The sequence below is a fragment of the Ogataea haglerorum genome (assembly GCF_019207285.1).
Source record: "Ogataea haglerorum isolate 81-453-3 chromosome Unknown 81-453-3_NODE_2_length_903871_cov_94.662503, whole genome shotgun sequence".
In the NCBI taxonomy this organism is placed as follows: domain Eukaryota; kingdom Fungi; phylum Ascomycota; class Pichiomycetes; order Pichiales; family Pichiaceae; genus Ogataea; species Ogataea haglerorum.
In genome coordinates this window covers 857592-882654 of record NW_025065152.1, presented here as the reverse complement: position 1 = coordinate 882654, position 25063 = coordinate 857592, and the positions used below count along the sequence as shown (strand labels likewise).

The window sequence follows — 25063 nt, the reverse complement described above, 5'->3', positions numbered from 1 at the left end:
TCGCACCAGATCATCTCACCCCCACAGTCAGGCCCTGGCCAGGAACTTCCAGCCGGTGATGTGGATGCGGGCTATGATCCAGATGACGCAGGCAATTGCTGCCAGTGCCCCCGTGTAGGCGACAAAGTGCTGGTACGACGCGACCGACTGTTTGCCGATGATGGCACCGCCCGCCGTCAGCCCGGCCAGGAACAGCAACCCGATCACAAACGAGAGTGTCGCGTACCTTTTCCCGAAATCTTTTGTCGGCGAGACAGCCGCGCAGCAGGCCGGGGTCAGGCTCAGCGCCGAGGAGCTGAAAAACCCGTAGACGGTTGCAAACGTGTACAGCGAGGCCAGGCTTTTCGACGTGGTTGCGTAGCCGAGCCACAGGGCGAGGTCTGAGAGCGCAATTCCTGCAGACATGACGATCATCACGTTGAAGGGCCCGATTTTGTCGGCGATGACGCCCGGGAGGAAGCGGCCGGCGACGCCTATGGCGTTGACGATGGTCAGCATCGTGTTTCCCTGTGTCTCCGAGTAGCCAATGTAGATGATAAAGGAGGCATAATAGGTCAGCGCGCACACGAGCGACACCTCGGTGAAGGCTCCGCCAAGAGTGCAGAACAGATACTTTGGGTCCTTGAGGGCCTTGAAGTCGATCGACCGCTTGCTCATGAAGTAGACGTTCCTGAGCACGAGCTTGAACTTTTTCCCAAACGGCAGCTGCGTGTCTGCGAACGGTGACTCGGGCCGCAGTCTTTCTTTGCTCAGGGTAAAAGACACGACAAGCAGGCCAGAGCAGATAAATGCCAGAATCCGCATAGTCCATCTGAAGCCGACCGTCGTGTACAGCTTGTTGAGAATCAGCGGGAACACCACGCCGCCCACGGACCCGCCGAGGGTGGCGATGGCGAACGCACGGGCCCGTTTTTTCATGAAATAGTGCGACACCACCCCTCCAAGCGGCGACATCAGGAAGCCGAGCGACGTGCCGGTAACGACACCAAACACAAGCACGAACGAGACCACCGACTCGCATTCGCCCGTCAGAAAGAGCCCTAGGAACAGCAGGACGGTCCCGGTAGCCATCGGAATACGGCTGCCAAACTCGTCAAACAGCACTCCAGAAAAAATGCCGGCAACGTAGCTGATACACAGAAAGATGGAAAATATGAGCGATGAGATGGACGACGACACGTGCTGCAACTGGTGGTTATTTAAATATGACTGCACAGCTCCGACAGAGTTGATGAGCCCAAAGTTGACGGTGAATCCGAGAAATGCACCAAAGAGCACGGTGTACGCCTTGAGACCGCCGTCGGGGTACTCGATTTCGTCCTCGTCGACAGACACCGACTCGACGGCGAGGGTGCGCTGGCGCAGCTCGATGGTTTCGGAACCAAAGCGCTCGGAGCCTTGGGTGGTGGGTTTAGTCATTAGATAAAGAAAAAGGACGATCGACGCACTTGTATGGTGCTGACCGGTTTTGTGCCCCGGCAGCGTTGTCCAATGACGGTGCGAAAAAAAACAGACGAGACAGCTTGTTTTCCCTTAACTCCCCTGTCTGACAGCACTAGTGAATCAAAATGAAGTTTATGGGCGTCAAAGTGTACCGTTTCCCGCTGGTGAAGTACTACTGGCCGTTTTTCGTCGGATGTAAGTAGCAATTGCACGAGTTCTAACAACGCAGTCGGCCTGACTTTCTACGGAGTTGCCAAGATCCAGAATGCCATGATGGACACTGCTGAGTTCATCAACGACCCAAGACACCCGAGATTCAAGAAGGGCGACTTGGAGAAGAAATAGAAACATAGAACCGGTTTACAGCTATGAATACGATGTCCAATGTTTACTACACACGGTGTTGCTCTTCGGCGGTATCGAGCGCCTCCTTCAGCGTGGCGAGCAGCTCCTGGGTCGGCTCCAGCCCAATGCTCAGTCTCACGAGGTTTCTATCCACCCCCCATTGCTCAATCACGTCCAGCTCCTGGTAGTGCGCAAGGATCGAGTACGGACATATGAGGGTGAAGTTGGTTCCGAGAGACGGTCCCTTGGACAGCTTGACGTTGTTGAAGAAGCACACCGCGTCGGTCTGTTCCTTGAACACGATCGACATGAGTCCTCCGTAGCCGCCGTCTGGTTTTTTCAGCGCGTCGTAGTGTTTTTTCGACGGCATCGTCGACGGATAGTACACTCTGTCGAGCAGGGGCGATTTCTCCAGAAATTCCAGCACCTGCGCCGCGTTGTGGTTGATCTTCTTGGACCGCGCCTCAAAGTCTCTGGAGTTTCTTTCCAAGTAGATTGCGTCCTGGTCCCAGAAGTTATCCTCGAAGTTCTGAGCGAGGTAGTCTTTGAAAATCTTGTAGTACTTGGAGGCCGGGTTCAGCACCATCGACCCGCCCATCACGTTGGAGTCGCCCGAGAACACCTTGGTCAGCGACGACGTGACAATGTCGCAGTGCCCTAGCACGTCGATGTTGGTGATGTTCCCCACGGTGTCGTCCACAACGACCGCAAAGTCGTACTTGTCCGCGAGCTTCTTGATCCGGATCAGGTCCGGCGTCTTGAGCAGCGGGTTCGACGGACACTCGCAGAACAGCGACAGAATGGGCTCGCCGTCCTCCAGTCTCTTTTCCAGCGCGTCCAGCGAGTTGTCGTCGCCAAACCCGTAGAAATGGACGCCGGCACCCCATTTCTTGAGGATGTTCAACGTGTCGACGTACGGGAAGCCGAAACAGACCGACTTCTGGTCTCGTTTCTCCATCGTCTTGAGCAGCATCTGGTGGGTCAGGAAAATCGCATTCATCCCGGAGCAGCACAGATACACGTTGTCGTCGCCGAGCTGCGGCGAGATGTGCGACGCAATCCTGTTTCTGAGGATGGCCTTGGCCTCCTTGGCAAACCGCAGGTCCAGGTTCCTGCCAAACCGCTCCTCCACAAACGTCGAGTACTCCTGGTTGTTCTGCAGCGACGAGATCGACGACCGCGAGTTCCTGCCCGAGGACGTCCTGCGGCCCTTTGCCGCCGTCGACTCCAGCTTCTCGCCCATCTCGTTCAGCACGTACTCGCCGAGCCGCGACGACACGCCCTCGCCGGAGTGCTGCCAGTACGCCTTGGCAAGCGAGAACTCGGATCCGGGGAAAAATACCACCGCGATCTGCGCCTCCACCTTGTACGATTTTTCCTCGTCCGTCTTCGGGGCCTCCGTGCTGAGCTGGAGAATGCGGACGGGACAGTTGGGCAGCAGAGATTTCGCCCTGATAAACTCCCGGCACCGCTTGGCCACCTGGTACGACGGGAAGATCATCGACTTCTCGTTCTCCTTGGCGTAGTTGAGCTCCAGCAGCCGCGAGAGCTCTTTCACTTTATTGTGCACAAAAAAACGAGGGTACCCCGAGTGCATCTGGTTGACGACCCAGTCCTGGCCCTCCTCGTAGCCGACGGTGGCTTCCCACGTCGGCAAGGTCACAGACACAGCGTGCTCGGTGTTGTTGGGGATAGGTGCCCCTATGGTTTGCGAAACAGGCATATTTTGGAAAAAGGTTAGGAGCGAGTGACTAATATAATGTAGCACGACGGGCACGATGGGGCAGTCGCGGCAATCGAGCAGGCCGCGGGCCGCGACAGCGATATCTGCACGAAGAGGAACACCAGGTCTCACGCTGGGCTTTGGGCCCAGAAGGGCCCGGTGCAGCCTTCTGGTCCCTGCTCGCCGCTGTTCTGCCACAGCCCTGGCTTTTTTTTTTGTTTCCTGCTTTTTCGTTCCTCCATGTCCAGATGGAAATCCAAACAGAACGTCGGTTTGCCGTTGTACTATAAAGACAAGCTTCAGCGAGATTCCTCGGCCTGGGACCGGAGCAAAGACGTGTGGCGCGAGCGCCCCCACGCACAGCGACTGGCGGCGAAAGTCGTCCTTTTTCTTGTTGGATCGTACGTCTTTCTGGCGACGTTCGTGTTCTCCCGCAAGACCGCCAGCGTGTGGCCGGCCCGTCGCGACCAGGTTCGCGCGGTGTTTCTGGAGAGCTGGCGCGACTACGCGCGCCACGGCTGGGGCAAAGACGTGTACAAGCCGATCTCTCAAACGGGAAAGAACATGGGAAAACAGCCCCTCGGGTGGATCATTGTGGACTCGCTGGACACGCTGATGCTGATGAAGTGCGACGAGGAACTGCGCGAGGCCCGCACGTGGGTCAAGCACGAGCTGGACTACGACTTCGACTACAATGTCAACACTTTCGAGACCACGATCAGAATGCTAGGTGGCCTTTTGTCGGCCCACTACCTGAGCGAGGACGACGTGTATCTGGAGCAGGCTGCGCGGCTGGGCAACAAGCTGATTGGCGCGTTCGGCTCGAAAAAGGGCATTCCGTACGCGTCGGTCAACCTCAAGTCTGGCGAGGGCATCCCCAGCCACGTCGACAGGGGAGCCAGCTCGACGGCAGAGGCCACGAGCGTGCAGTTGGAGTTCAAGTTCTTGGCGCAGCTGACTGGCGAGGAACTGTACTGGCGCGCGGCCGAACAGGTCATGAAGTCGCTGGACGAGGCCGACCCACCAGACGGTCTCGTTCCGATCTACATCCAGCCAGAAACAGCGAAATTCCAGGGCAAGTTGATCCGGCTCGGTTCTCGCGGCGACTCCTACTACGAGTATCTGCTCAAACAGTATCTGCAAACCAGAGAACAGGTGTACCTCGAAATGTATCTCGAGGCCGTTGCCGGTATCCGCAAACACCTTGTGAGCTACTCGAAGCCCAGTAATTTGATGTTCATCGGAGAGCTGGAGCGCGGCATCGGGGGCCCGCTCAGCACCAAAATGGACCATCTGGTCTGTTTTGCGGGCGGTATGTTTGCGATGGGGGCCACCGAGGGGCTTGACTACGAAACCGCCAGACGACTGTCCACGTGGACCGACGAAAAAGAACAGCAGATGACCTTGGCCAAGGAGCTCACGCACACGTGCTACAGAATGTACCACGACGTGCCTGCCACGGGGCTTGCGCCGGAGATCGTCGTTTTCAAGCAGGATGCGAATAGCGAGAAGGACTTCTACATCAAGCCCGCGGACAAACACAACCTACAGCGTCCAGAAACCGTCGAGTCGCTTTACTACCTGTACAAAATTACCGGCGACGTCAAGTACAGAGAATGGGGCTGGGAGATCTTCGAGAACTTTGTCAAGCACACAAAGGTGACGTCGGGGGGCAAGGACACCAAGCCGAGATACACGAGTCTCGACGACGTGACGGTGACCCCGCCGAAAATGCGCGACAACATGGAATCGTTCTGGCTCAGCGAGACCTTGAAGTACCTGTACCTGCTGTTTGACGACGAGACCGATCCAAAATGGGATCTGGAGAACATGGTCCTCAACACGGAAGCGCATCCGTTCCCGCGGTACGCCAAGGCGCCATTTACCACTGGATGGAGACGGCAGGCAAAGCTCGAGAGCGTGGAGCCGGAGAACAAGGAGACTCCGACGCAGGAGATGGAAGTTGGCGACGCGGACGCAGACCTTGATGTTTTGGAGGCGAAACTCAAAGCTTCTCGCGACAACGAGGCTGTGGCAGAAGCTCTCAAGCAGAAGGGAGAGTTGCCCGTGGCGAAGCAGCCTGTTGCCAAGCCGTTGAACGAGCAGGTCGACAGCGTGAAACAGGAGCTTGGGAAGCAGGCGGATGTATAGCTATTGGAACAGTGTCCACTCATTATTCGGCTTCGGCCTCCACTTTGACCTCTATCTTTTGCTTCTTGACCACGCTGGCGATGGTGGCCTGGCCCTTGGCCCGTTTGGCCGGTTTCTTCTCCTTCTTCTTCTCGAATTTGGCCAGCTGCTCTTTTCTCTCCTTCTCGCCTAGTTTTTGCAGTTCAGCGCTCCTTTCAAGCACCTCCTTGTCGTCCTTGGACTTCCCGACTAGCCATTCCAGCAGCTTGATATCCTCGCCAAACGCAGAGTCGTCTTTGGGCTCTACGGGGACCTCGAGAATGAGCGGGATGCCTTCGAGTCGCGGGTCGTTCGCGAGCAGTCTGAAACACTCGAGCCCCAGAAAGCCCCACCCCAGCCGCTGGTGCAGGTCTCTGTTGGCTCCTAACGGCGCCTTGGAGTCGTTGATGTGCAGCGCACTCAGATACTGGAACCCGATCTTGGCGTCGAACTCGTCCCAGAACTTGGTCCACGCTTCTTCGTCGCGCAGGTCGTAGCCGGCCGCAAACGTGTGGCACGTGTCTATGCAAACGCCGACGCGCTCTTTTTTGTCAATCATCGAAATCACCTTTTGGATGTCTTCGAGCTCTCCTCCGACCAGGTTGCCATGGCCCGCCATGTTCTCGATGACTATCTTGACAAAACTGGTCTGCTCGATGGCCTTGTTGATGTTTGCGGCCAGCCGTTTCAGCGACTCCTCGTGGTCGGACCCCAGCGACGAGCCAGGGTGGAAATTGTAGTGGCCGATGTCGAGCTTCTCGCAGCGCACCAGATCGTCGAGGAAACACTCTAAAGACTGCTGTGCTTTGGCCGGGTCCGGGTTGGCCATGTTGATGAAGTAGGAGCCGTGCGGCAGCACGTCTGTGCGCGGATTGAACCCGTGCTCTTTGCAGAGCTCCACAAACTTGGACGCGTCGTCGTCGCTCAGCATCGGCGACACCCACCGTTTCGGGTTCTTCAGGAACAGCGCGAACGAGTTGCAGCCGACGTTCATGGCGTTTGTCACGGCGTTGTAGATTCCGCCGCCCATGCCCACATGGGCGCCGAATTTGTGTTTAAAGCCCGTCTCCCGGATAAACCTGAACGACATTAGCTGGAAATAATTTTCAGCTATTTTTTCTCGTGATCCGCTTGAGCGGCTCGGCAAACGTCCAGGCCGAGTAGCTGCAAATAGAGTTGGCGATGTGTACGCGCCGCAGAGCCATCGTACAGACCTTGTTGACGGCCCGCATCGTGTGGAACTTGATGTGCTCCTGCGTGCGTGCGTCGAGCTCGTCGAGCCCGTAGAACCGCAGGATCGCGTCCGTGTCCTCAAACTCGACCGCGTACTGCTCCGAGCCGTCCTCCGACGATATGTACACCTTGAAGTCGTCGACTATGACAAGCTGGTTCTTTGTGTTTTGCGCAAGCAGCGGCAGCTGCGGAGGAACATAGCCGACGATCTGTGCCGACACGAGGACGACGTCTGCGTCGATCGAGTCGAGCTGCCACAGCCGCACTTGCGGACACTCAGAGTACTCCGGCAACGCCTCTGGCGCAGTCACGAGGTCCAGCACCTCGTTCGTGTCGACGAAATTGGGTGTGTGCGGCTTGAAAGACGGAACAGCCCGTTTGCTCTCCTGGCTCTCCTTCAGCGAGTGGTCGGGCTCCAGTTTCCGCTTCGCGCCCAGCAGCTCCGACAGCCTGTAGCGCTCTTCCAAAGGCTCGCGCAGACTTCTGGGCACGTACTGCTGCACGCGCCTGAGGAAGTCCCGCAGATTGGCGTCCGACGGCAGCTCCTGCTTGATCATGTCCGGGGTGAGCAGCTTCAATCGCGTTTTCTTCATCTCGATCTCGTTCCTGTAGCTGTGGAGATAGCCGTCCAGCTGGACCAGCACCATGCGCTCGTAGGGCAGGTCGCACGGATTAAGCCCGGGGTCCGGGTAGTCTGCTGTCTGGCGCAGCTGAGCCAGGATTTTCTCGAACTTGTCCAGATGCATTTCTGCGCCGAGGATCATGGTGCTGGTCGCGGCCTGGCCCGACTTCAATCTGAACCGGTCGTCGTAGTGCCCTCTTTTCACGAGATCCATGGACGTGGTGAAATCCATGGCTTCGAGCAGAATGAACTGCGATCGCTCGAGCCGACGGTAGCTGCACAGGACCGCGTTCAACGTGCCGTACCGGCCGATGAAGGGCGCGTCTATCTGCAAGTCCTCTATTTTTATTGACATACAGTGTAAATAAATAAAATATTTTTACTTATCTATGAAATCAAAGACATTTCAGCCGTCCAGGAAATCCAAGGCAAAAGACACACAGCCCGACTCTGCCGAAAGTCTCTACATCCGGGCAACCGAGGAGGAAGAGTTTGGTGACAGATGGCTGGGCTCAGACCTGGCCAAGGCTTTGAGGTTCTACCAGAGGGCATACTCCCTGTACCTCGAATCGCTGCAATTGCAGACGGACTACTTGGACTCGAGATACAACGTGTCGCGGCTCCTATTTTTCGTGTACGACAGGTACGTTAAGAACGACGCTGTTGTTCTGGACGAGCTGGAAAACTGCTCAGAGGCGCTGACAGGCACGGCCAGCAGCGTGGTGAGACCGCTGCGAGAAGTCATCCAGGTGTTCCAGGAGTCGATCCAGATTGCACAGGCGGCAGAGGACTTTCCGTGGGACCTATACTACAACGCCGTGCTCTGCTACTTCGAGTACATGGAGGAGCTGGTGAAAGATGGAGATCATTTCGGAGAGCTCGTATCCTGTGGCGAAAAGTGCGTGGAACTGCTGAGAATGGTGCTTGAGCACCAGATGAGGGAGCTGGCTGCACTTTCGAGTCCCGAGGAAACGCCTGTCTCCGCCAAAGAGCACGAATACGAAACACAGCAAGAGGCAATAGTCCCGCCCACCGTTCTCGAGACCTGCGTCACAGGGTACAAAATCATTGCGACAGCGTATGAAGGGGCCGTTTCTGAGTATGAAAGAGGGCTGGTGGAGCTCAGGTTCGCAAACGCCGCGCAAGAACTCGACGGACTGGTGTCTACTCTCGTCGACCAATACTCTGCTCCGGCCGAGGACTTCGTTCCGCCGTTGTCCTCTGCAGACCTTGAGCAGCTTCAGGTCGCAAAGCTGTGCTACGAGGCTGCAAAAGCCGACAGCTTTGACACGCTATTCGATCTTTGGCGTGGCGCAAAGTCGGTAGAGACGCTTCTTCTCGAAAATGAGTCCTACAGAACTCTCCTCGCGAAAAAGGACGATATGCCTGCTGCCACGCGCTGGCAAGTGCTCTCGTCCATCAGCAATCGCTATAAGGAGGCGTTCGAGCTCCTGAGGCAGGAGTACGATCAGCTGAAGAGAGCTGCTACCAATTTGCAGCTAGGGAGCAAGATCGCCCAGATGTGCTCCATTTTGATTGAGAGAGCAGATGTGGACCTGGAGCGGTCGCAGACAGCTACGCTGGAGGAAAAGACGCGCGGTATTCTTGCCACAAATGCTAACAAGCTGCTGAGGAATGCAATTACGTACTCGCAGCAGTCAGGTGGCCTGAGAGAGAGCATGCTCGAGAAACTTGCTAGGAGGAAGAAATTGAAGGAGGCTTCCACGCGGCTGTGCATTTTGGAGGGTAAGACCTCAACCGAGGAGCTGGACAAGATAGTAGGGCGGGCATTCTGGCCTCAGGAGCTACATGAGCTAAAGGAACTGGGGATATATAAGGTGGATTGGCAGGGATAGATAATATAGGCGGATACAGACGTGCGACTGTGACTTTTTCCAGCTATATAATGCTCAAGCGCAGTCCTTGGGAGTAGACTTTCGTTACGTAAGTCTCGTGGCATCAGGTTGACATACCCTCCTATTTTTGATCAGCAGTGTGAAAAGGTATACTGGGGCCTACTCTATCAATAGATGGTTGCTTGTATCACTCCCGGGCTGTTCTGCTGAAATCTCCGATTTTCTGAAACGATTGCGACAACAGAGTGCAGGAGAGAGCTTACATACTTCAGCTCATGGATCTCGTTAAAACCAGCTGAAAGGTCAGGGCGTGCGCCCGCGTTGATCCTGACTTTATTGGCCCGTCCCAAAACCGGCTTGATTAAGTGGACAGCTACAGCAAGCCCTAGCCCAATGGATAATAACTCACATATTTTGTGTCTCAGTATTTTTGACGTCAGAATATTTTTTGTGGTTGTCATGGGCTATTATGTTTCTAGGCAGACAGAGAGAGCCTGCATTGCCACTTGACCGCACCGAGAACAGAGGCAGTTCCAGCTACAAGCTGCCGCTAGACGTCTTCCCGCGAAAGGTGCTCAACTGTGTGTTCAAGTACCTCGATATACCTGATTTGCGATCTCTTGCCTGTCTTGGAGACCCGTTCTCCTCGGCCACAAGACCGTTCATTTACCGGTCTATAGTGTACTCAGAGAAAGCCGACGAGAGAGTCGATACGAAAATTGGCGATTACAACAAGTACCTCCACTTGGTGTACACACTCATCGAGAACCCTGAATGGGCCAAATACGTGTTTCACGTCAGACTGGAGGACCCAATCGGCCAGAGGGGCAAAATGTGGACCGTCAAGCTGGACGAGATGTTGCGGGAAGACGAGCTGCGGTTGATGGAAGGTCTGGCCCAGACAACGCTGCTCGACTCGCTAGTCCGTCTTCTGGATCTCACCACAAATTTGCACTCGCTGCACGTGCCGACGTTGACCATCAAACAGCTCTCACTGCTGAAACTTTCCTCTGTAAGGGAACTGACAATTGCGATAGCCGAGGGAGACAGCATTGACGATTTTGTGGGCATTGACTTGCGGAACGTTACCAGTCTTTGCGTTCGCTTTGAAAAGGGCACGGATTCGCTTCTTACCAAGATGTCTAAGCATTTACGGAAAATTGGCGTTCTGGAGAGACTGGAAGCTCTTGAGCTGAACTACCGACAACGAGAGTTCAACGAGTTGCTCTCCCCAACCTGGTACGCGTTCTTCCATCCTCATGTGGAGCTTGTTCTGCCAAACCTGCGGAAACTGGTCCTGGACCACTGTCAGCTTGGCAGCAAACACGAGTATTTCTCCAGACGGCTGATTCAGACGGTTCCGCTCGAACAGCTAGAATCGCTTACGCTTGGAGTTTACGAGTCGTCGCACAAAGGCCTGAAACATGGCTCCGAAACGCATCCAACGTTCCTTAATCACATCGCTCCGCAATTGCGCAGCCTGCGACTCCTCGTCCTCAAGCCTTCAGGAAACTGCCTCCTGTGCCAGGTGAAGTCTGTCGTAGACTTTTTGCATTGCTATCCCCATTTACACGAGCTATGTCTTTTCACAAACACGCTGAACTCCATGAACCGCCAGGATCTCGCCACCGCGCTGACGGGCTGCACCGAGCTACGCAGGCTTGCCCTTTGCGACGAGGCGATCCACATGAAACTGGTCAACCATCTCAAACGGTGGTTCATCTACGAGAACCTAGTCAAGTTCGAAGCGTACAACCACTTCGAGTGCGAAATATTGCAGCAGGTGGAAAGTCCGCAGTTCGAGCGATACGCCAGCAAGTCGTTTGAGGCGTTTACTACAGCAAACTCGAGCCTCATGATTCTTTTCTGGCGAACGTTCCTGCCCCACGTCCGGGCCGACGCTCTGATCAGGGGACTGAGTGCGAACGAGTTCAAACTGTATGGCTACAATTTCCGAGTCGACCGCGACCAAAATCTGGTCCAGATGTACACCGGTTCCAAATTTGGGTACCAAAATCTGCTCTACTACTGAACCACGCCACGCAGCTGCCATTATGCGCAATTTTTTTTCCGCCCCTGGAATAGTGCGTCATGTATAGGTATGCATCATAAGGTACCGCTAAAAAAGGAGGCGGTGCGGCGTGAGGACAGTCCGTCTCTCAAAACTTTTATATTTCCCACCAACCAGCATGTTTAGAGCCCAGGTTGTGTTGCTCGTCGGTGCAGGCCTGCTACTCGGGTCCTTTCTGACGCTGCTGCATCCCAAGGTCGAGATCGTCAGGGACCGAAATCTGTACCATGAGGCCTATCTGCAGAGTCCTGAGTATCTGAACAACACACCCTACTCTATTGGGTCGAATCCCTTCGACGCCGACGTGACAACGAGACGAATCATGGAGGCGTTCCCATATGTCGCAAACTACAGCGAGCCTATAGAGAAGAACATTCTGCAGATGTGGAAGGTTGGTCCCGACGACCCGGATTTTCCCTACAGGCCCGAGTTTGAGAGCTGGACAGAGATGAATCCGGGCTACAACCACGTCCACTACACCAACGCGAAGCTGAACGAGTACGTGCTGAGCATGTTCAACGAAACGGTCCCGGAGGTCGCCGAGACGCTGAAGCAGTTTCCGAAGCTGATTTTACAGTCGGACTTCACGCGATATGTCTGGATTTTCCTGAACGGAGGAGTGTATGCGGACTTGGACACAGAGTGCATAGATCCGATCGACAACTGGCCTGACGCGCGCGACCGGTCCATCCACGCGGTGATCGCCATGGAGAGCGACAACAACATCCCCGAGTGGGACGAGATGAACACCGGCCGGCTGCAGTTCGAGAACTGGGGATTCAAATTCAAGAAACACCATCCGGCGCTGGCCAGGACCATCGCCAACGTGGTCAAGCTGACGTTCAACCAGCAGGCGTGCCGCAAGTTCGAGGACAGGTTCAAGCATATGGGGCTGGACAGCTGTCACCCGCTCGGGGTGATCGAGTGGACTGGCCCGGGCGTGTTCACGCAGTCGATGGTGGACTTCTTCAACAAGGGGGCGAAGTTGGAGATCAGGGACTTTGACTTCTACCGCACAAAAAAGGAGATTTTCGGGCCAGAGACAGACGACTTTGTGAGCTACAAGACGTTCACGGGGATCGAGTCGCCGCTCATTCTGAACGACGTGTGCGTGCTGCCGCCTCGCGGCTTCCAGTGCCAGGACGAGATGATCGGCAAGTACTGCTACCTGAAGCACAAGTTCTACGGAGGATGGAAAAGTGAGTGAGCTGTGCAGCTGTGTAATTTATATTTCGTTTAGCTTTCTCGCATAGTACAGGGAGGCATAGCCCCTAGAGATGGAGTTGTCGTTGTCGTACTGGAGACCGCCGGTAGCGTCGTTGAGGTCCAGCAGGCCGTTGAACGAGATCGGGGGCAGGACAACGGTGGAGTTGATTTGCACCGGGCCCACAGCCATGGAGAAGGTTTTGTAGGAGATTTTCGTCTTCTTCGGCACCTTGGGCCCGTAGAGCGGCATCTCGTGCTTTTCAGTGCGGCCGGTGCTGTCCTTTCGCGTAGCAGAGCCCTCGTTTGGGAACAGGTACGCCTGTTCCTCCTTGAACACAGAGGACACGAGCTTCCAGTCCTGCGAATTGAAATACTCAAACAGAACATCTGTGAACATGGAAGGTCCGGTAAACGAGGCGACGGGCTCAGACGCGGCGTCCAGCGCAGATATCCGATCCTCCCAGTTGGCGGCCTGGATCTTTGCCTTGTTTTTGTGCACGTAGTCGACGATGCGGCCGATCAACTTGGCCAGGAACGGATGGTGTTTTTTCGCCATGAAAATGTGCGTCCCAAACGTCAATCGTCTGTTGTAGAGCTCGGCCCAGTTGTCGGCGTTGTGGTCTGTCTGCACACCGACCAGCAGCTGGGTGTCGAGCACCCGGGGTTCATACCAGTGTCGAATGGGCTTGAAGATGTCTGTGTCGATGTCTGCGAAGAGCCCGCCCTCGCAGTAGATTAGGAGGTATTTGAGGAACTCGTGCTGGATCTTCTCGTGCGGCAGCAGGTCCAGCGCCCGAAGCACCTCTGGCTCGTTTTCGTAGCACACATCCACCCGTTTCCGCACAGCAAGCGTGCCCAGAAATCGGTGGACATACTCTGGGGCGTTGATATCTCGCCAGCGGTTGACAAACGGTTTCAGGTTTTCGGGAACAAGCTCGCCACGCTCCCAGAACTGCCAGATAGTCCGCTCCGCAGGCCCGTCGGAAAACGGGTGGTGCTTCAGCAGTTTGTGCTCTGTGGAGGCCAGCAGACCGGCAGGCTGCGGGGTGGCCTTGAGGGACTGGAACGGCACGAGTACGAGGAGCACGAGCGATATCACTGGCAAAAGTGACAAAAGTACCGGCTTGGCCTTTAACATGATTTTTATAGGAAAAAGGATAATATTATTTTGCAAGCCTACTTTGCAGATCCTTCGGCAGAGCTCAGCAGCTGCATATTCAGCAAATAACAATAAAACCCCCAGGGGCAGCGAAAGTCAGAAAAAAAAAAGTTGCCAAATATCCTTACTCGCATGAGAGCCTCCCGACTGTACTGGAGAGTCCCCACCGCGGGCGTGGTGCTGGCTGTGATTGTGCTGTTGCAGCTTTGTGTCTTCTACAGCAGAATGACCCCACCGGCCCCTAAGGTGTCTGCTGAGCCTCTGGACGAGATTACCCCTAAACGGGGCTTGACCCCGGCTGATTTGGAAGTGATTAAGCAGCTTGAGGCCGCGCGCTTCACCAAGGACCAGCAGAGGCTCGCGGACGACCAGCAGCTGGACGTTTTGCGTCTGTACGCTGCCCAGGAAAAGGAGCTGGAGGACCGGTACCTGGCCTCCCTGAGGGTGTACGAGGAGCTGGCGGAGCGCAAGCCCAACATCATCAGAATCTACTACACCAGAAAGGACATGCGGTACGGCTCGGTCGCGGTTTTCCGCAAGCTGATGGAGGCGTTTCTGGAGGTGGTTGACAGGAACAGCGTGGTGCTTGAGGACCTGGATCCGCAACTCGAGTGCACCACGCAGATTCCCGAGTTTTCTGTGCTGGACACGAAATACCCCGAAGAGTCGCTAAAGAACCTGTCCCACGCACATAAACAGGTCGCAGACGCCATTCCGGGCGGTAATCCGTTCCCAGACCTGTACAGCCACAGCGGCTACGTGATGCTGGGCGGAGGCTATCGCACGTGGGCCGCTCTGCTGAGCATCAAGGCACTTAGACGCACAGGCAGCTCGCTTCCAGTCGAGGTGTTTCTGCGCAGAATCGAGGACTACGACCGCGCCATGTGCGACACCGTGTTCCCGTCGCTGGATGCTGAGTGTGTCCTGCTTTCTGACAGATACGGCGACAAAATTTCCCAGAGATTCGAGTCCCTGGAGGACAAGTCTCTGGTGCCGTTTCTGCTGCTGGCGTCCTCCTACCAGAAGGTATTCTGGATGGACTCGAACGTGCTTGCTGCGGTGTCGCCGGATGACCTGTTTGAGAGCTGGCTGGGGACCCAGTACGGGTTTTTCAGCTGGAGAAGCAAATATGCCACCACGCTGAATCCTGCGTACTACGAGGTGGTGCGACTGAAGCCACGGACGCCAGCATACACGATGGATGAGAGCGCGTTTTTGCTCGACAAACAGCAAAACTTCGAGAACCTGATGCTGGCTGCGTACTACGAGCTCGAAGGGAAAAATAGTTACCACAAGCTGTTCGGACAGGCAAAATGCGGAGCAGGAAAACACGACTCGCTGAGCTATGCGACGCTTTTCTGTGACAGGCGCGAGTTCAGATCGCAGCTGCTGGAAGAACTGGGTGGGCTGCGGTTGCAACGAGATCCCGTCGGAGAGTTTGAGAACATGTTTGACGAGTACAGGCCGGTCCGTCCGGCGTTGTACGAGGTGGACCCTGCCAGATTCGACCCGGAGATTCTGACGAGTCCAGGCCGGATCTCTGGTGACTACAATCTCACCTACGACGTGGACGTGGTTTTGCTGGAGACGATGGACTTGTACGTCTGTCACGCTGACGAGCACATTTTCAGAAATGTGGAGGCGTTCTGCGACATCTACGTGGAGGAGCAGCGGAGATATCTACTCGATCACGAGATGGCAGCTGTCGACTCCCGCCCGCGCGGATTGGTGAACCGGCCCGACGATACGTCGGACGAGGTCAAGGATAGAGCGAACGCGGAGGTGATCTCAAAGCTCGTGGGGGTCGAAAGGTTGCCGGAGTGGGAGTGACGAGTCATATAGAGCAGAGTCTAGAATGGTTGGAAGCCAAATAAATGTGTGCTACTAGTTATCTTGCAATTATTTTTTGAGTACCTGCATGGGCCTCACGGCATAAGCCTGTTATCTACAGGATGATATACTATTTACCATTTTTCTTATCCACCTTGTCGCGCTTTTCCCGCATCTGCGGAACCTTGTCGGTGTCAAGGATCTTCTTTATGTCCTCGACCATCAGCTGACTAGCAGCCTTGGTCCGCCAGCCAAATCCGTGCTCTTTCTTCAGCTGTGCGTCCTTCTCTCTCTTCTTTCTCAGCAGATCGCCGTACATGTCGTCTATTTTCTTGCTTCTTTCCACGTAGTCGATCGTGTCGTCGCTGAAGAGCAGATCAAACACGCGTCCGTCGCCCCAGAAGAATCCCTTTCTGTCGATCAGCCATGGCGCCCGAGAGCCCTTCTGGTTCAGCCAGAATATGAAAACGGAGTCTCCAGTGCCGTAGAAACCGTCTCCCGTGTACACCTTGGCAAACTTGTTCTTGCGCAGGTGTGACAGAGGCATCGTGTGGATCGGCGTAGGCTTATAAGGAAGCACAGGGTGCGAGGTGAACCGAACAAACGGCTCCTTGGAATCGCCACCAGGAAGATACCACATTCGGCGGACCAGTCGCGACGGAGCAAGTGCAAACGCCACGCCACACAGCGCCGTGAGGATTCCTGCTGCTGCGACGATTGAGAGATGCATTCCCAAACGCAGATTGTTGTGCAGATCACTTAGATTGTTCTCATTTTCCTCGTATACGTTCATGGCCATTTCGTGGCCTATTGACAGGACGTTGATCCCGTAAATAAGGAAGACAAGACCGAAACAGTAGCAGAAGACAAAATAGAGTCTGTGGTTCTCGCTCTCGTAGATGAGCTCCGGCTCTTTTGAGCGTTTCAGTTGCGCATACATTTTTGCCAAGGGGTACTTGGAGGGTTCTGGGGCGTTGGGGTGTGGCAAGAGCGACGGCATGGCCTCCTTCTCGAGTTTCAGCGAGCGAGGAAAGCGGTCTGAGAGGTTATTTGTTTGTTTCGCCTGGCCGGGGATCCTTGCTGAGATCGTTCTTTCGAGGTCCGGAGGTACGCTGTACATCCTGAGCAGCACGCCTGGCCGCAAGGCACGGCCAAGCGTCTGCCGCGAGAGAATATTTCTGTGTATTCCCACAAGCATCATGAGGAGAAGAAAAATTAGCTGAGTTTATTTTTTATGTCCTCGCACAAGAAGATAATTAATACCACCAAGACGTCCGATCGACGGGCCGCTGCCGGCACCAAGGCCACGCGGTACCTTCACACAAACCAGGAGCTAAATATTGGTGACGACAGGAAGATCAACAACTCTCTCCAGTTGCTTCAGGACATCAAGCAGTCGTCAAAGTCCGATTGGGACCCTTCGCATTTTCGGCTCTTCGTTGGCAATCTCGGCCAGGATGTCGACGAGGAGCTTCTACTGCGCTCGCTGATAAAGTATCCTTCAGTGTCAAAAGTGCAGGTTCCCAAAGACCACAAGAAGGGAGAGAATAAGGGCTACGGGTTTGTCTCGTTTAGTGATCCAGACGACTATCTACGGTGTTTCAAGGAGATGAACGGCAAATACATTGGGTCGAAGCCGATCGAACTCAAGAAGGCAAAAAGCAAGGAGCCGGCGACAAAGAGAAATAGGAAAAGATGAGCAGAGAGACGATTTTGTGTTTCCAGGGCACGATTATTTTTTTATTTACAAAGTATCCGTTTTTATTTATTTGATACGCGCATGGACCTGGTGGAAAAAGGCCTGCAATTATTCGAGCGAGGCAAATACCGAGAGGCCGAGCACGTGCTCTCCAGAGCAGTTGGCATTGCACAGGTCGAGCTGAAAAAGGGAGAAACCCATTGGCGCAGTAAGCTGGGATTACTGCTTGACTCGCGTGCAGCGTGCTATCAAAAGCTGGGTGACCTGGACGCCGCCTTGCAAGACGCGCGCCAGCAGCTGGCTCTCGAGCCGTACAAGTGCAAGAGCTATTTGCGGGCATCGAAAATACACAGTCTGGCGGGGCGCAACAAGGACGCACTAGAAGTGCTCGAGGCAGGTATTCGTCGCCTGGAGCGCGGCAAGGTCAAGTACGGAAGCCGGCTTCAGATCAACGAGCGCCTATTCGAGAAGATGAGGGCAGAATTTGACCAACTGCATCAGAAAATGCTCTCGGACCCTCCTGCAAAGCGGAGGAAAGTGAAGTCCTACGATCCACTAGATTACCTGCCTTTCGAGCTCCAGGCCACAATTTTCTCGCACCTGGACCAGCCCAGCATCCTGAACTGTATCCTGGTGAGCCGCAAATGGAAACAATCGATTGCAAATATGCCAAGACTACTGCACAGTCCCGTTCTGAAACGACAGCTATCTCTTAAAGACTTTGTGAAGTTTCTCAACTTTTGCAGGTCGCGCCAGTGTCGCTCCTTCGAGACGTTATCGCTTTCACTGCGCGCGGCAGAGGAGTCCAGCATGCTCAAGCAGCTGTTGTCGAGCGGCTTTGAGGTCAAGAAGTTGAACTTGAGTTTGGCCAATCACGACAATTTCGAGCTAGCTAAACTTCTCGGCAATATCACGACAGGCCGGAAAATGTTCGCTGGATTGAAAGAACTGTCTCTCTCGTTGCCTGTCGTGGAGAACGGAGCTGGAATGACAGAGCTGCTTGGCTTTCTGGGGCCAGATATGACCAGACTGAACATAGTTATCACAGACTTGGTTGTCTCGAAGCTGGTCCGACGCGAGCCTAGCAAAATCAATTTGCCCCAACTTAGCAGGTTGGCCATCGTGGTGCGTCCCAAGCTGCACGAGAAGCTTAACAAACGGCTGATGCGAGTGCTATTTGCGAACTTCACAGCCGACAACGTGCAGAGTCTCCAACTAATCAATTGCGACACGGAGGCTGCTACCATGGAAAAAATGTTGCTTCGCTTGGAAAGGCTGGAACATTTCTTAGCGGAATGCTGTGGGGCTCTGACTTTGGGAGAATATCTAAGATGGCTCTCCCGGAACAGACTGCGTCTGGAGAGTCTAGCCGTACGGGAAAGTACGCTCCAGCGGCCTTCCAGCTCTGTCTCGGACACAGATCTGCGTTTTCTGGCGCGGCTGAAGTCCCTAAGTTTAGAGAACACCTCGCTCAACTTCCACCAGTTATTCCTGCTCCTGCAGAGCACAAACCACCAGCTGCGACACCTCAAGCTCAAGGCCAATTACAAGCTTATTTTTGCACGCAGTGCATTCGACACTCGCGTCCCGAATGTAACCACTCGTCCGGTAAATTTCCGCGAGTTTCTGCAAGCGGTGCCGCAGTTGGAGTCTCTGGCACTTGTCCAATGCACCAATCTCACCGACTCAGCATTGCGAAGCCTTTCAACGGAAATGGTGAACACCTCGTGCCCAAAGGGACTGAAGATGCTGGATGTCTCTGCAAACGAGGTGAGCGGCGTTGGAATCATTGACTTGTTTCAGAGGCCCAGAAGTTGGCTCCGGCTAGACCAGCTCCTGGCCCACGGATGCGATTTGCATCCTGACACCTTGTCGCTTCTCGTCCGCCGAGGCTATTGTCGGGATGTACAGAGCTTAGCCTAGCAGCCGTAAAATCGTACTGAGACGCGCATAAACAATAGAGCTACGTTACGTTTTGTTCGCTTGCATGGAAATATGCATAATTTAGATATATAATTTTGAAATCTCGTGCTTCTCAGACAGGTGCCGCTCGCAGGTTAGTTGCGATGGCGGCCATGGCTGTGAGCTAGTGTAGTTCGTATCATGGTGCGTACTCTGGCACGTATCCCTTGAAGACACGTCACTGACACCAATTGCCAGCACGAACACATCACCAAAGGAGCCCTGGCTCTTTGAGCCCGACCTGATAACACCAACAAGGGGGTTGATTTTGACACTGCGTTCATCCGAGACCTGGGTCTGAGGAAGTCACAAAAACTCACTAGCTCAATTTGTTTTATAAATAATAACTAAATGAACGATGTGAACGGATGGCTGCCCCTGTGCTAAAGAACCACAGAGTGGGAAGCAGGAAGCGGGATCATATCCGAATATCCGCAAATACTCTTTTCAAGCTAGAATTGGCGATCCATGGCCATACACCGGCAGCAAATTTGTAAACTATAGCGATCCATGCGATATTTATTAGTTTACATAGATGATATCAATGCGGTCGAAACACACCAAAGCAGAGCCTCATTTGCGTTCCGTATAATCTTCACCCTCTTCATCGTGGCTCTGCTCATCGTCAGACTCCTGGTTTTTGTTGTGCTCAGCGTCGGCTGAGTCTTGCGGCTCTTTCTTTTCGCTACGTTCTTGCAGTCCGCGGTCTCGAATTAAAAACCCTAACAAGAAGCAGACTCCGATCAGTGGGATAAAGAAAATGAACACCGTGCGCAGGGCATGGTATGTAATGCTGCGCAACTTATCCCGGACCTCGGGGCTGTAGGCAGTCAAATCTATTGAGTAAATGTGTTTGCTCAATTCTTGGATCTGTTCACTGGTTAATCCAACGTTCGATGTGCGCAGCTTGCTGCGGAACTGGTTGGACAATATCGCCGAGCAACATGCCATGCCAACGGCTGCTCCAACAGAACGGTTGAAGTTTCTGGTTGCAATCACCACTGCTCTATCAGGCAGGCGCGTGTGCGCTTGGAGCGCAATGATGGTGGGCTGGAACACACACCCGACTCCAATTCCCTGGACAAGCACGATGAAACAGATCCCCACCATTGGAACAGACCTGGTGAAAAGCGCAAACTCCAAACACAGTCCCAGGAGCCAGAATCCAAAGCCTGGAATGATAATAAAGTTATAATGCTGGAAGTATGAAATCAGAATTCCAGAGATTGTACTCGTGAGAGCCTGCACAACCACCATGGGAAGCGTCAGACATGAGGACTGGTACGAGTTCCATCCTCGCACCAGCTGGAAGTAGAGCGGCATGAAGTACATGTTGGCGTAGAACACCATGCCGAACAAGAAGTTCTGCGTCATCATGATTGCAACGCTTGGCGATTTATACACTTTGAGAGGCATCATGGGCAGGCGGGAGATCTTCCACTGCGTGAAGAGGAAGATCGCGAAAAACACTCCGCCGATGGTGAACAGACAGATCACCAGCGCGGAGTCCCACTTGTACGTGTTTCCGCCGCCCGAAATTGCAACCAAAAACAGAATGATGCCGATGGAGCTCGTGAAAAAGCCGTAGTAGTCGATGTTCTTGAAATTAGACCATTTGATTTTGAAGTCTGGAGGCGAGGGCAGAATCACCGCACTGACCACGGCAATAATTGCGGTGAGCGGACACAGAAAGTAGAAGTTTCCGTGCCAGCTGACTCTGCTTGCGAAACCACTGGCCACAAACGGACCCACCGCGTTGCCGAGCCCGACACAAGATCCCAGAATCCCCTGGTACTTGCCACGCTGCTGCAAGGTCACCAGGTCGCTCACGAAAATCATGCTCAACGAAGTGATCCCGCCGTTGGCTACTCCGGCAAACCCCCGAAAAACATATAACTGTGTGGCTGTGCGGCAAAAACAGGTCGCCAACTGGCTCAGGCTGAGGAGACACAGACAGAACACCAGAAGGATTTTGCGACTGAAGATGTCGGACAGTCGTCCGGATAAAATTTGAAATGACGTTTGTCCGATCATGAGCGAGGTGCCTGCCCAGGAAACCGTTGCCTGGGCATGCAGGTCTTCTGCGATTTTAGGCTGTATAACGGAAATCGACGTTTGGTCTAGGAACGAAGCCAATAAACCGAGTGCCAATGCCGAAAAGGCTATTATCAACTTGTGAAAGGGAAGCCGGTTGACTTGGTTCTGTAGAACGACTTTTTCTTGCATCTTTGCATCAGATGGGTGGGGCAGAGGCTCCTTTTATATAAAATCTCGCACGCGACTTTTTTTTTGCGGGACCGTACCGCACTATATATCGTTGCCGTTTTAGTATCTCAGTGCGTGCACGAAACAAAGAATCGAAGTCATTTGGGCGCAAATAAGCACTCTCGGTGTCTGTGATTCCAAACGCTTAGGTTGTGCGTGACAAGGCTTGCCGTTGTTCGCTCTTGCCAATGCGGGCAGAGCCGAGCTCCGCCCTCGGTCCAGCAAGGTACGTATCGCAGTAGAGACCCGAAACTCAGGGCTCCGGACTGCCAATCCAGGTCTAATCATGTCTCTGAGGTTAGCCCTAGCTTCCCCACGATGGCTTCATTATCTCGTGTCATTAGCTAATCCAAAAAAAATTTGAAAATTTTTATAGGCAAATAACACTATCAGACCAAATTGCATTGTGCGCTTTAATGCAAAACATGATGTCTGTACAGAATGCACCACTCATTGACGAGACTCTGAAGCGAAGGTACTCGGACAATGAGGACGTGAAGCGGCGAAAGCTCGATGTGGGCGAGGAGCGCGGCTCTGAAATGCAGGAGGAACCTGTCGCAGATCCAGACTTCTCGGGCAAAGTGTATAGCTCGCTCGTCCGTTCCGCCCTCGACAAGATGGAAAAGGTAAGTACCGTGTCACCCCTGCTCTGTTTTGCTAACTTCAGGACGATTGCTCTGCTATAGACGCACTGGCCGCACAGCTCGCACTGCCTCGAAGCAACACCGAGTCGATCTCGTCAGACAAGCTGGTGCAAATGCTGCGTGTTCTGGCCGGCGAGGTCACAAGACTCGACAACAAGGCCAGCGTCGCGCTTGTGCAGGCGCTGCTCAATATCGACTGGTTTGAGTACGAGAGCGACGACTTTTCCAGAGCATATTCCACCTTTCTGTCTGTACTCGTATCTGGAATACCGAAGTGGTGGAACGAGGTGGCCACGATGCTGGTTGGCGACTTTACGCGCAGGGAGCATCTCGAAACGCACCATAGTACGCTCAAATATATTATTCAGGTGATTCCGACATCGACGAACGCCATCCCAGGTATCTTGAAGCGTCAGTTCCCCAACAAGACTGCTCCGAAGGCCGACTTGGTGAACTACGTGCGCAACCTCCTTTTTCTGCTTGGCTACTGCGACCAGGTGCGCCATGCTGTTTGGCAGCTGATCGTCGAAAACTGCATCAAATTGGACGTTGAGCTGCAGAACGAGCTGGAGGAGCTGGACGACGAGGATATGGAAGAGGCGCTGAACAGCGATGACGACGATGACGACGCCGACGATGCCGACGAGCTCAGCGACGATGACGAGTTTCTGGACCAAGAAGAGTACCAAGTCGAGATCCAAAAGGTGAGCAATCTGTCGTCGAAGCTGGACAGCGTGATGCGGCTGCTGATGGACTCTGCGGCGCCGGTTTTCAAACAGGACCTATCTGCGGGTATTGCTCTGTTCAACACGTTGGCTGCGCTCTTTAAGTCGCACGTTCTTCCAACACATTATACCCGATGCATCCAATATCTCATGTTCTATGTTGCCCAGCAGCATCCGGACCTCACAGATTCGTTTTTGGTCATGCTGATCGACATCGTTTTCAACGTGAACGAGATCGGCTCGAACAGAGTCAAGGCCATGCAGTACGTGTCGTCGTTCATTGCCAGAGCCAAGAGTCTCTCTAAGCAGCAGCTGGTGTTTGTGATCAAATACCTCACGTCCTGGTGCTCTGTTTTTGTAGCAGAGCGCGAAAAGGAGATTTCCAACGGCCACGGCGGCATGGAACGGTTCAAGATCCTCTACTGCGTGTTCCAGGGCCTGCTGTACATCTTCTGTTTCCGCCACAGAGAACTCAAGAACGAAAAGGACGAGTGGGAGCTGAATCTTGACAAATTCTTCAACAAGCTCATCATCTCGGGCTTCAACCCGCTCAAGTACTGCAACGAGACCGTTGTGCTTATTTTCGCGCGGCTCGCGCAGCAAGTCGACCTCTGCTACTGTTTCTCGATCATCGAGCGCAACAAAAGAGAGAGACTCAACGGAATCAAGAACATGCAAGCCGGCTCTGTCTTCGAGAGCAAGCAGGAATTCCTCGACCTCGAAGCGTACTTCCCGTTCGACCCGCTTATTCTCAAACGGTGTAAGGAGCTTGTTGAAGAACACTATGTCGAATGGGAGAGCATAGACGACAGCGAGAGTGAATAACGTTCTTTATCAAGTACGTAAAACTAATCATTAATTGGAGTAATAAGCAAAATTAAATTTAAATCATTAATCGTCTTATGTTGGTCACCTTCCACTCTTTCGCCGACTCGCTGTACTTGCAGCCAACCAGGCGTTTGCCCGTTATCGGACACTTTCCCCCGTTTTCATCGCCCTCGCGCAGAAACGTGTAGATGCACTTGTAGCAGAAGACGTAGCCTGTCTCGATGACTGCTGGGTTGTGGATTTCCTCATGGCAGAGCGGGCAATTCGGCGATTTGGTGACCAGTCTGCTTCGCATCTTGCGCGACGCGGCCACCTCGTTGTTTAGCAGCGGCGGCACCTGAGGCGTTCTTTCCGTGACGCTATCTGTCTTGAAATTTTTCTTCACATCGGATGTGTTCCACCACTCGAGGAATTTGAGTAGGAAAATCGACACGGGCAGAACAGACTCTGAACCAAGGAGAAGGGTTTTCTTGAGCGGATAGGCCACTTGCGTATAAGCGGCAACCACCGACTCCGAGAGCGACATCGGCCTTATGCGACTGAATTTGGGCTCTGTGGAGACGCCCTGGAGGTACGCAGCGGTGCGGTCCTCGGCTAGCTTGTAGTCGAACTGGTTGAGTCTGGAGTACTGGATTCTGAACAGGTACTGGAGCAGACTCGTGGACTTGAGCTTGCCCGACAAATAGAGCACTTTGAACACGATATTGATCACCTTCAATACTGTCGAAATTGCAGGATACACTTTGAGAAACCAGTATTTGGCCAAATCCTTCTTGCTCTCGTTCGGCTTCAGTTTTTCCATGAGATATTCAGGCAACAGACTGTCGTACAGCAGATCAAGCTTCTCCTTCAGGAACGGGACCAGAGCGACCTCTAGTAGCGACACGCCAACCTGGCTCCTTGTGAGTCGTTTCAAGGCTTCGTATTTAGTTAGCTGTCCCGTGGCCGGGCTTTCGATTGCTAGATCCAGGTGATTGCACCGTTTGAGTCCGTAGAACTTCTCAATAAATGTAGAGTTCCAGTTGCGCAGAAAAGAGTATTCGACCAGCCCTCTGATCGCAAGGTTCAGCTCGTCAAAGTGGTTCAGGATCCTGATAAGATAGCGGGGGTATTTGTTGGCGTAATGGACCAGAACAAACCGGATACTTGGAGAAAGCAGGTTTTCCAGCTCCTTGGCGCTGATCACCTCAAACAGCGTTGGGGTGTTTCTGTCCAAAGAGCGGGAGTCCAAATTGGAGTAAAAGTCCATAGCCGGCAAATAAGCGAAAATGATAAATAAAATA

General features: G+C 53.8%; 16 protein-coding genes across 16 annotated transcripts; 8 read left to right on the top strand and 8 right to left on the bottom strand.

Annotated features, from left to right (window-relative positions):
* Positions 1-27: 27 nt before the first annotated feature.
* KL911_001117 (uncharacterized protein) lies at positions 28-1419 on the bottom strand (the record flags this gene model as incomplete). The annotated part of the gene is made up of 1 exon (XM_043196040.1): positions 28-1419. The coding sequence occupies one exon, from the start codon at positions 1417-1419 to the stop codon at positions 28-30; it is 1392 nt and encodes a 463-aa protein (XP_043056681.1).
* Positions 1420-1834: 415 nt separating this feature from the next.
* Positions 1835-3511, bottom strand: KL911_001116 (uncharacterized protein; the record flags this gene model as incomplete). The annotated part of the gene is made up of 1 exon (XM_043196039.1): positions 1835-3511. The coding sequence occupies one exon, from the start codon at positions 3509-3511 to the stop codon at positions 1835-1837; it is 1677 nt and encodes a 558-aa protein (XP_043056680.1).
* Positions 3512-3566: 55 nt separating this feature from the next.
* On the top strand, positions 3567-5662 carry KL911_001115 (uncharacterized protein; the record flags this gene model as incomplete). Its single annotated transcript, XM_043196038.1, has 2 exons — positions 3567-3670; positions 4006-5662. The coding sequence occupies 2 exons, from the start codon at positions 3567-3569 to the stop codon at positions 5660-5662; spliced, it is 1761 nt and encodes a 586-aa protein (XP_043056679.1).
* Positions 5663-5684: 22 nt separating this feature from the next.
* Positions 5685-6770, bottom strand: KL911_001114 (uncharacterized protein; the record flags this gene model as incomplete). Its single annotated transcript, XM_043196037.1, has 1 exon — positions 5685-6770. One exon carries the CDS (start codon positions 6768-6770, stop codon positions 5685-5687), a length of 1086 nt encoding a protein of 361 aa, XP_043056678.1.
* A 16-nt stretch (positions 6771-6786) lies between these two features.
* Positions 6787-7767, bottom strand: KL911_001113 (uncharacterized protein; the record flags this gene model as incomplete). The annotated part of the gene is made up of 1 exon (XM_043196036.1): positions 6787-7767. One exon carries the CDS (start codon positions 7765-7767, stop codon positions 6787-6789), a length of 981 nt encoding a protein of 326 aa, XP_043056677.1.
* A 157-nt stretch (positions 7768-7924) lies between these two features.
* Positions 7925-9391, top strand: KL911_001112 (uncharacterized protein; the record flags this gene model as incomplete). The annotated part of the gene is made up of 1 exon (XM_043196035.1): positions 7925-9391. One exon carries the CDS (start codon positions 7925-7927, stop codon positions 9389-9391), a length of 1467 nt encoding a protein of 488 aa, XP_043056676.1.
* A 469-nt stretch (positions 9392-9860) lies between these two features.
* Positions 9861-11423, top strand: KL911_001111 (uncharacterized protein; the record flags this gene model as incomplete). The annotated part of the gene is made up of 1 exon (XM_043196034.1): positions 9861-11423. One exon carries the CDS (start codon positions 9861-9863, stop codon positions 11421-11423), a length of 1563 nt encoding a protein of 520 aa, XP_043056675.1.
* A 157-nt stretch (positions 11424-11580) lies between these two features.
* KL911_001110 (uncharacterized protein) lies at positions 11581-12669 on the top strand (the record flags this gene model as incomplete). The annotated part of the gene is made up of 1 exon (XM_043196033.1): positions 11581-12669. One exon carries the CDS (start codon positions 11581-11583, stop codon positions 12667-12669), a length of 1089 nt encoding a protein of 362 aa, XP_043056674.1.
* An 18-nt stretch (positions 12670-12687) lies between these two features.
* On the bottom strand, positions 12688-13806 carry KL911_001109 (uncharacterized protein; the record flags this gene model as incomplete). The annotated part of the gene is made up of 1 exon (XM_043196031.1): positions 12688-13806. One exon carries the CDS (start codon positions 13804-13806, stop codon positions 12688-12690), a length of 1119 nt encoding a protein of 372 aa, XP_043056673.1.
* A 153-nt stretch (positions 13807-13959) lies between these two features.
* KL911_001108 (uncharacterized protein) lies at positions 13960-15657 on the top strand (the record flags this gene model as incomplete). Its single annotated transcript, XM_043196030.1, has 1 exon — positions 13960-15657. The coding sequence occupies one exon, from the start codon at positions 13960-13962 to the stop codon at positions 15655-15657; it is 1698 nt and encodes a 565-aa protein (XP_043056672.1).
* Positions 15658-15787: 130 nt separating this feature from the next.
* KL911_001107 (uncharacterized protein) lies at positions 15788-16777 on the bottom strand (the record flags this gene model as incomplete). Its single annotated transcript, XM_043196029.1, has 1 exon — positions 15788-16777. The coding sequence occupies one exon, from the start codon at positions 16775-16777 to the stop codon at positions 15788-15790; it is 990 nt and encodes a 329-aa protein (XP_043056671.1).
* A 114-nt stretch (positions 16778-16891) lies between these two features.
* On the top strand, positions 16892-17356 carry KL911_001106 (uncharacterized protein; the record flags this gene model as incomplete). Its single annotated transcript, XM_043196028.1, has 1 exon — positions 16892-17356. One exon carries the CDS (start codon positions 16892-16894, stop codon positions 17354-17356), a length of 465 nt encoding a protein of 154 aa, XP_043056670.1.
* An 81-nt stretch (positions 17357-17437) lies between these two features.
* On the top strand, positions 17438-19279 carry KL911_001105 (uncharacterized protein; the record flags this gene model as incomplete). Its single annotated transcript, XM_043196027.1, has 1 exon — positions 17438-19279. The coding sequence occupies one exon, from the start codon at positions 17438-17440 to the stop codon at positions 19277-19279; it is 1842 nt and encodes a 613-aa protein (XP_043056669.1).
* Positions 19280-19891: 612 nt separating this feature from the next.
* On the bottom strand, positions 19892-21544 carry KL911_001104 (uncharacterized protein; the record flags this gene model as incomplete). Its single annotated transcript, XM_043196026.1, has 1 exon — positions 19892-21544. The coding sequence occupies one exon, from the start codon at positions 21542-21544 to the stop codon at positions 19892-19894; it is 1653 nt and encodes a 550-aa protein (XP_043056668.1).
* A 464-nt stretch (positions 21545-22008) lies between these two features.
* On the top strand, positions 22009-23777 carry KL911_001103 (uncharacterized protein; the record flags this gene model as incomplete). The annotated part of the gene is made up of 2 exons (XM_043196025.1): positions 22009-22183; positions 22270-23777. The coding sequence occupies 2 exons, from the start codon at positions 22009-22011 to the stop codon at positions 23775-23777; spliced, it is 1683 nt and encodes a 560-aa protein (XP_043056667.1).
* A 58-nt stretch (positions 23778-23835) lies between these two features.
* KL911_001102 (uncharacterized protein) lies at positions 23836-25029 on the bottom strand (the record flags this gene model as incomplete). Its single annotated transcript, XM_043196024.1, has 1 exon — positions 23836-25029. One exon carries the CDS (start codon positions 25027-25029, stop codon positions 23836-23838), a length of 1194 nt encoding a protein of 397 aa, XP_043056666.1.
* Between the last annotated feature and the right edge of the window lie 34 nt (positions 25030-25063).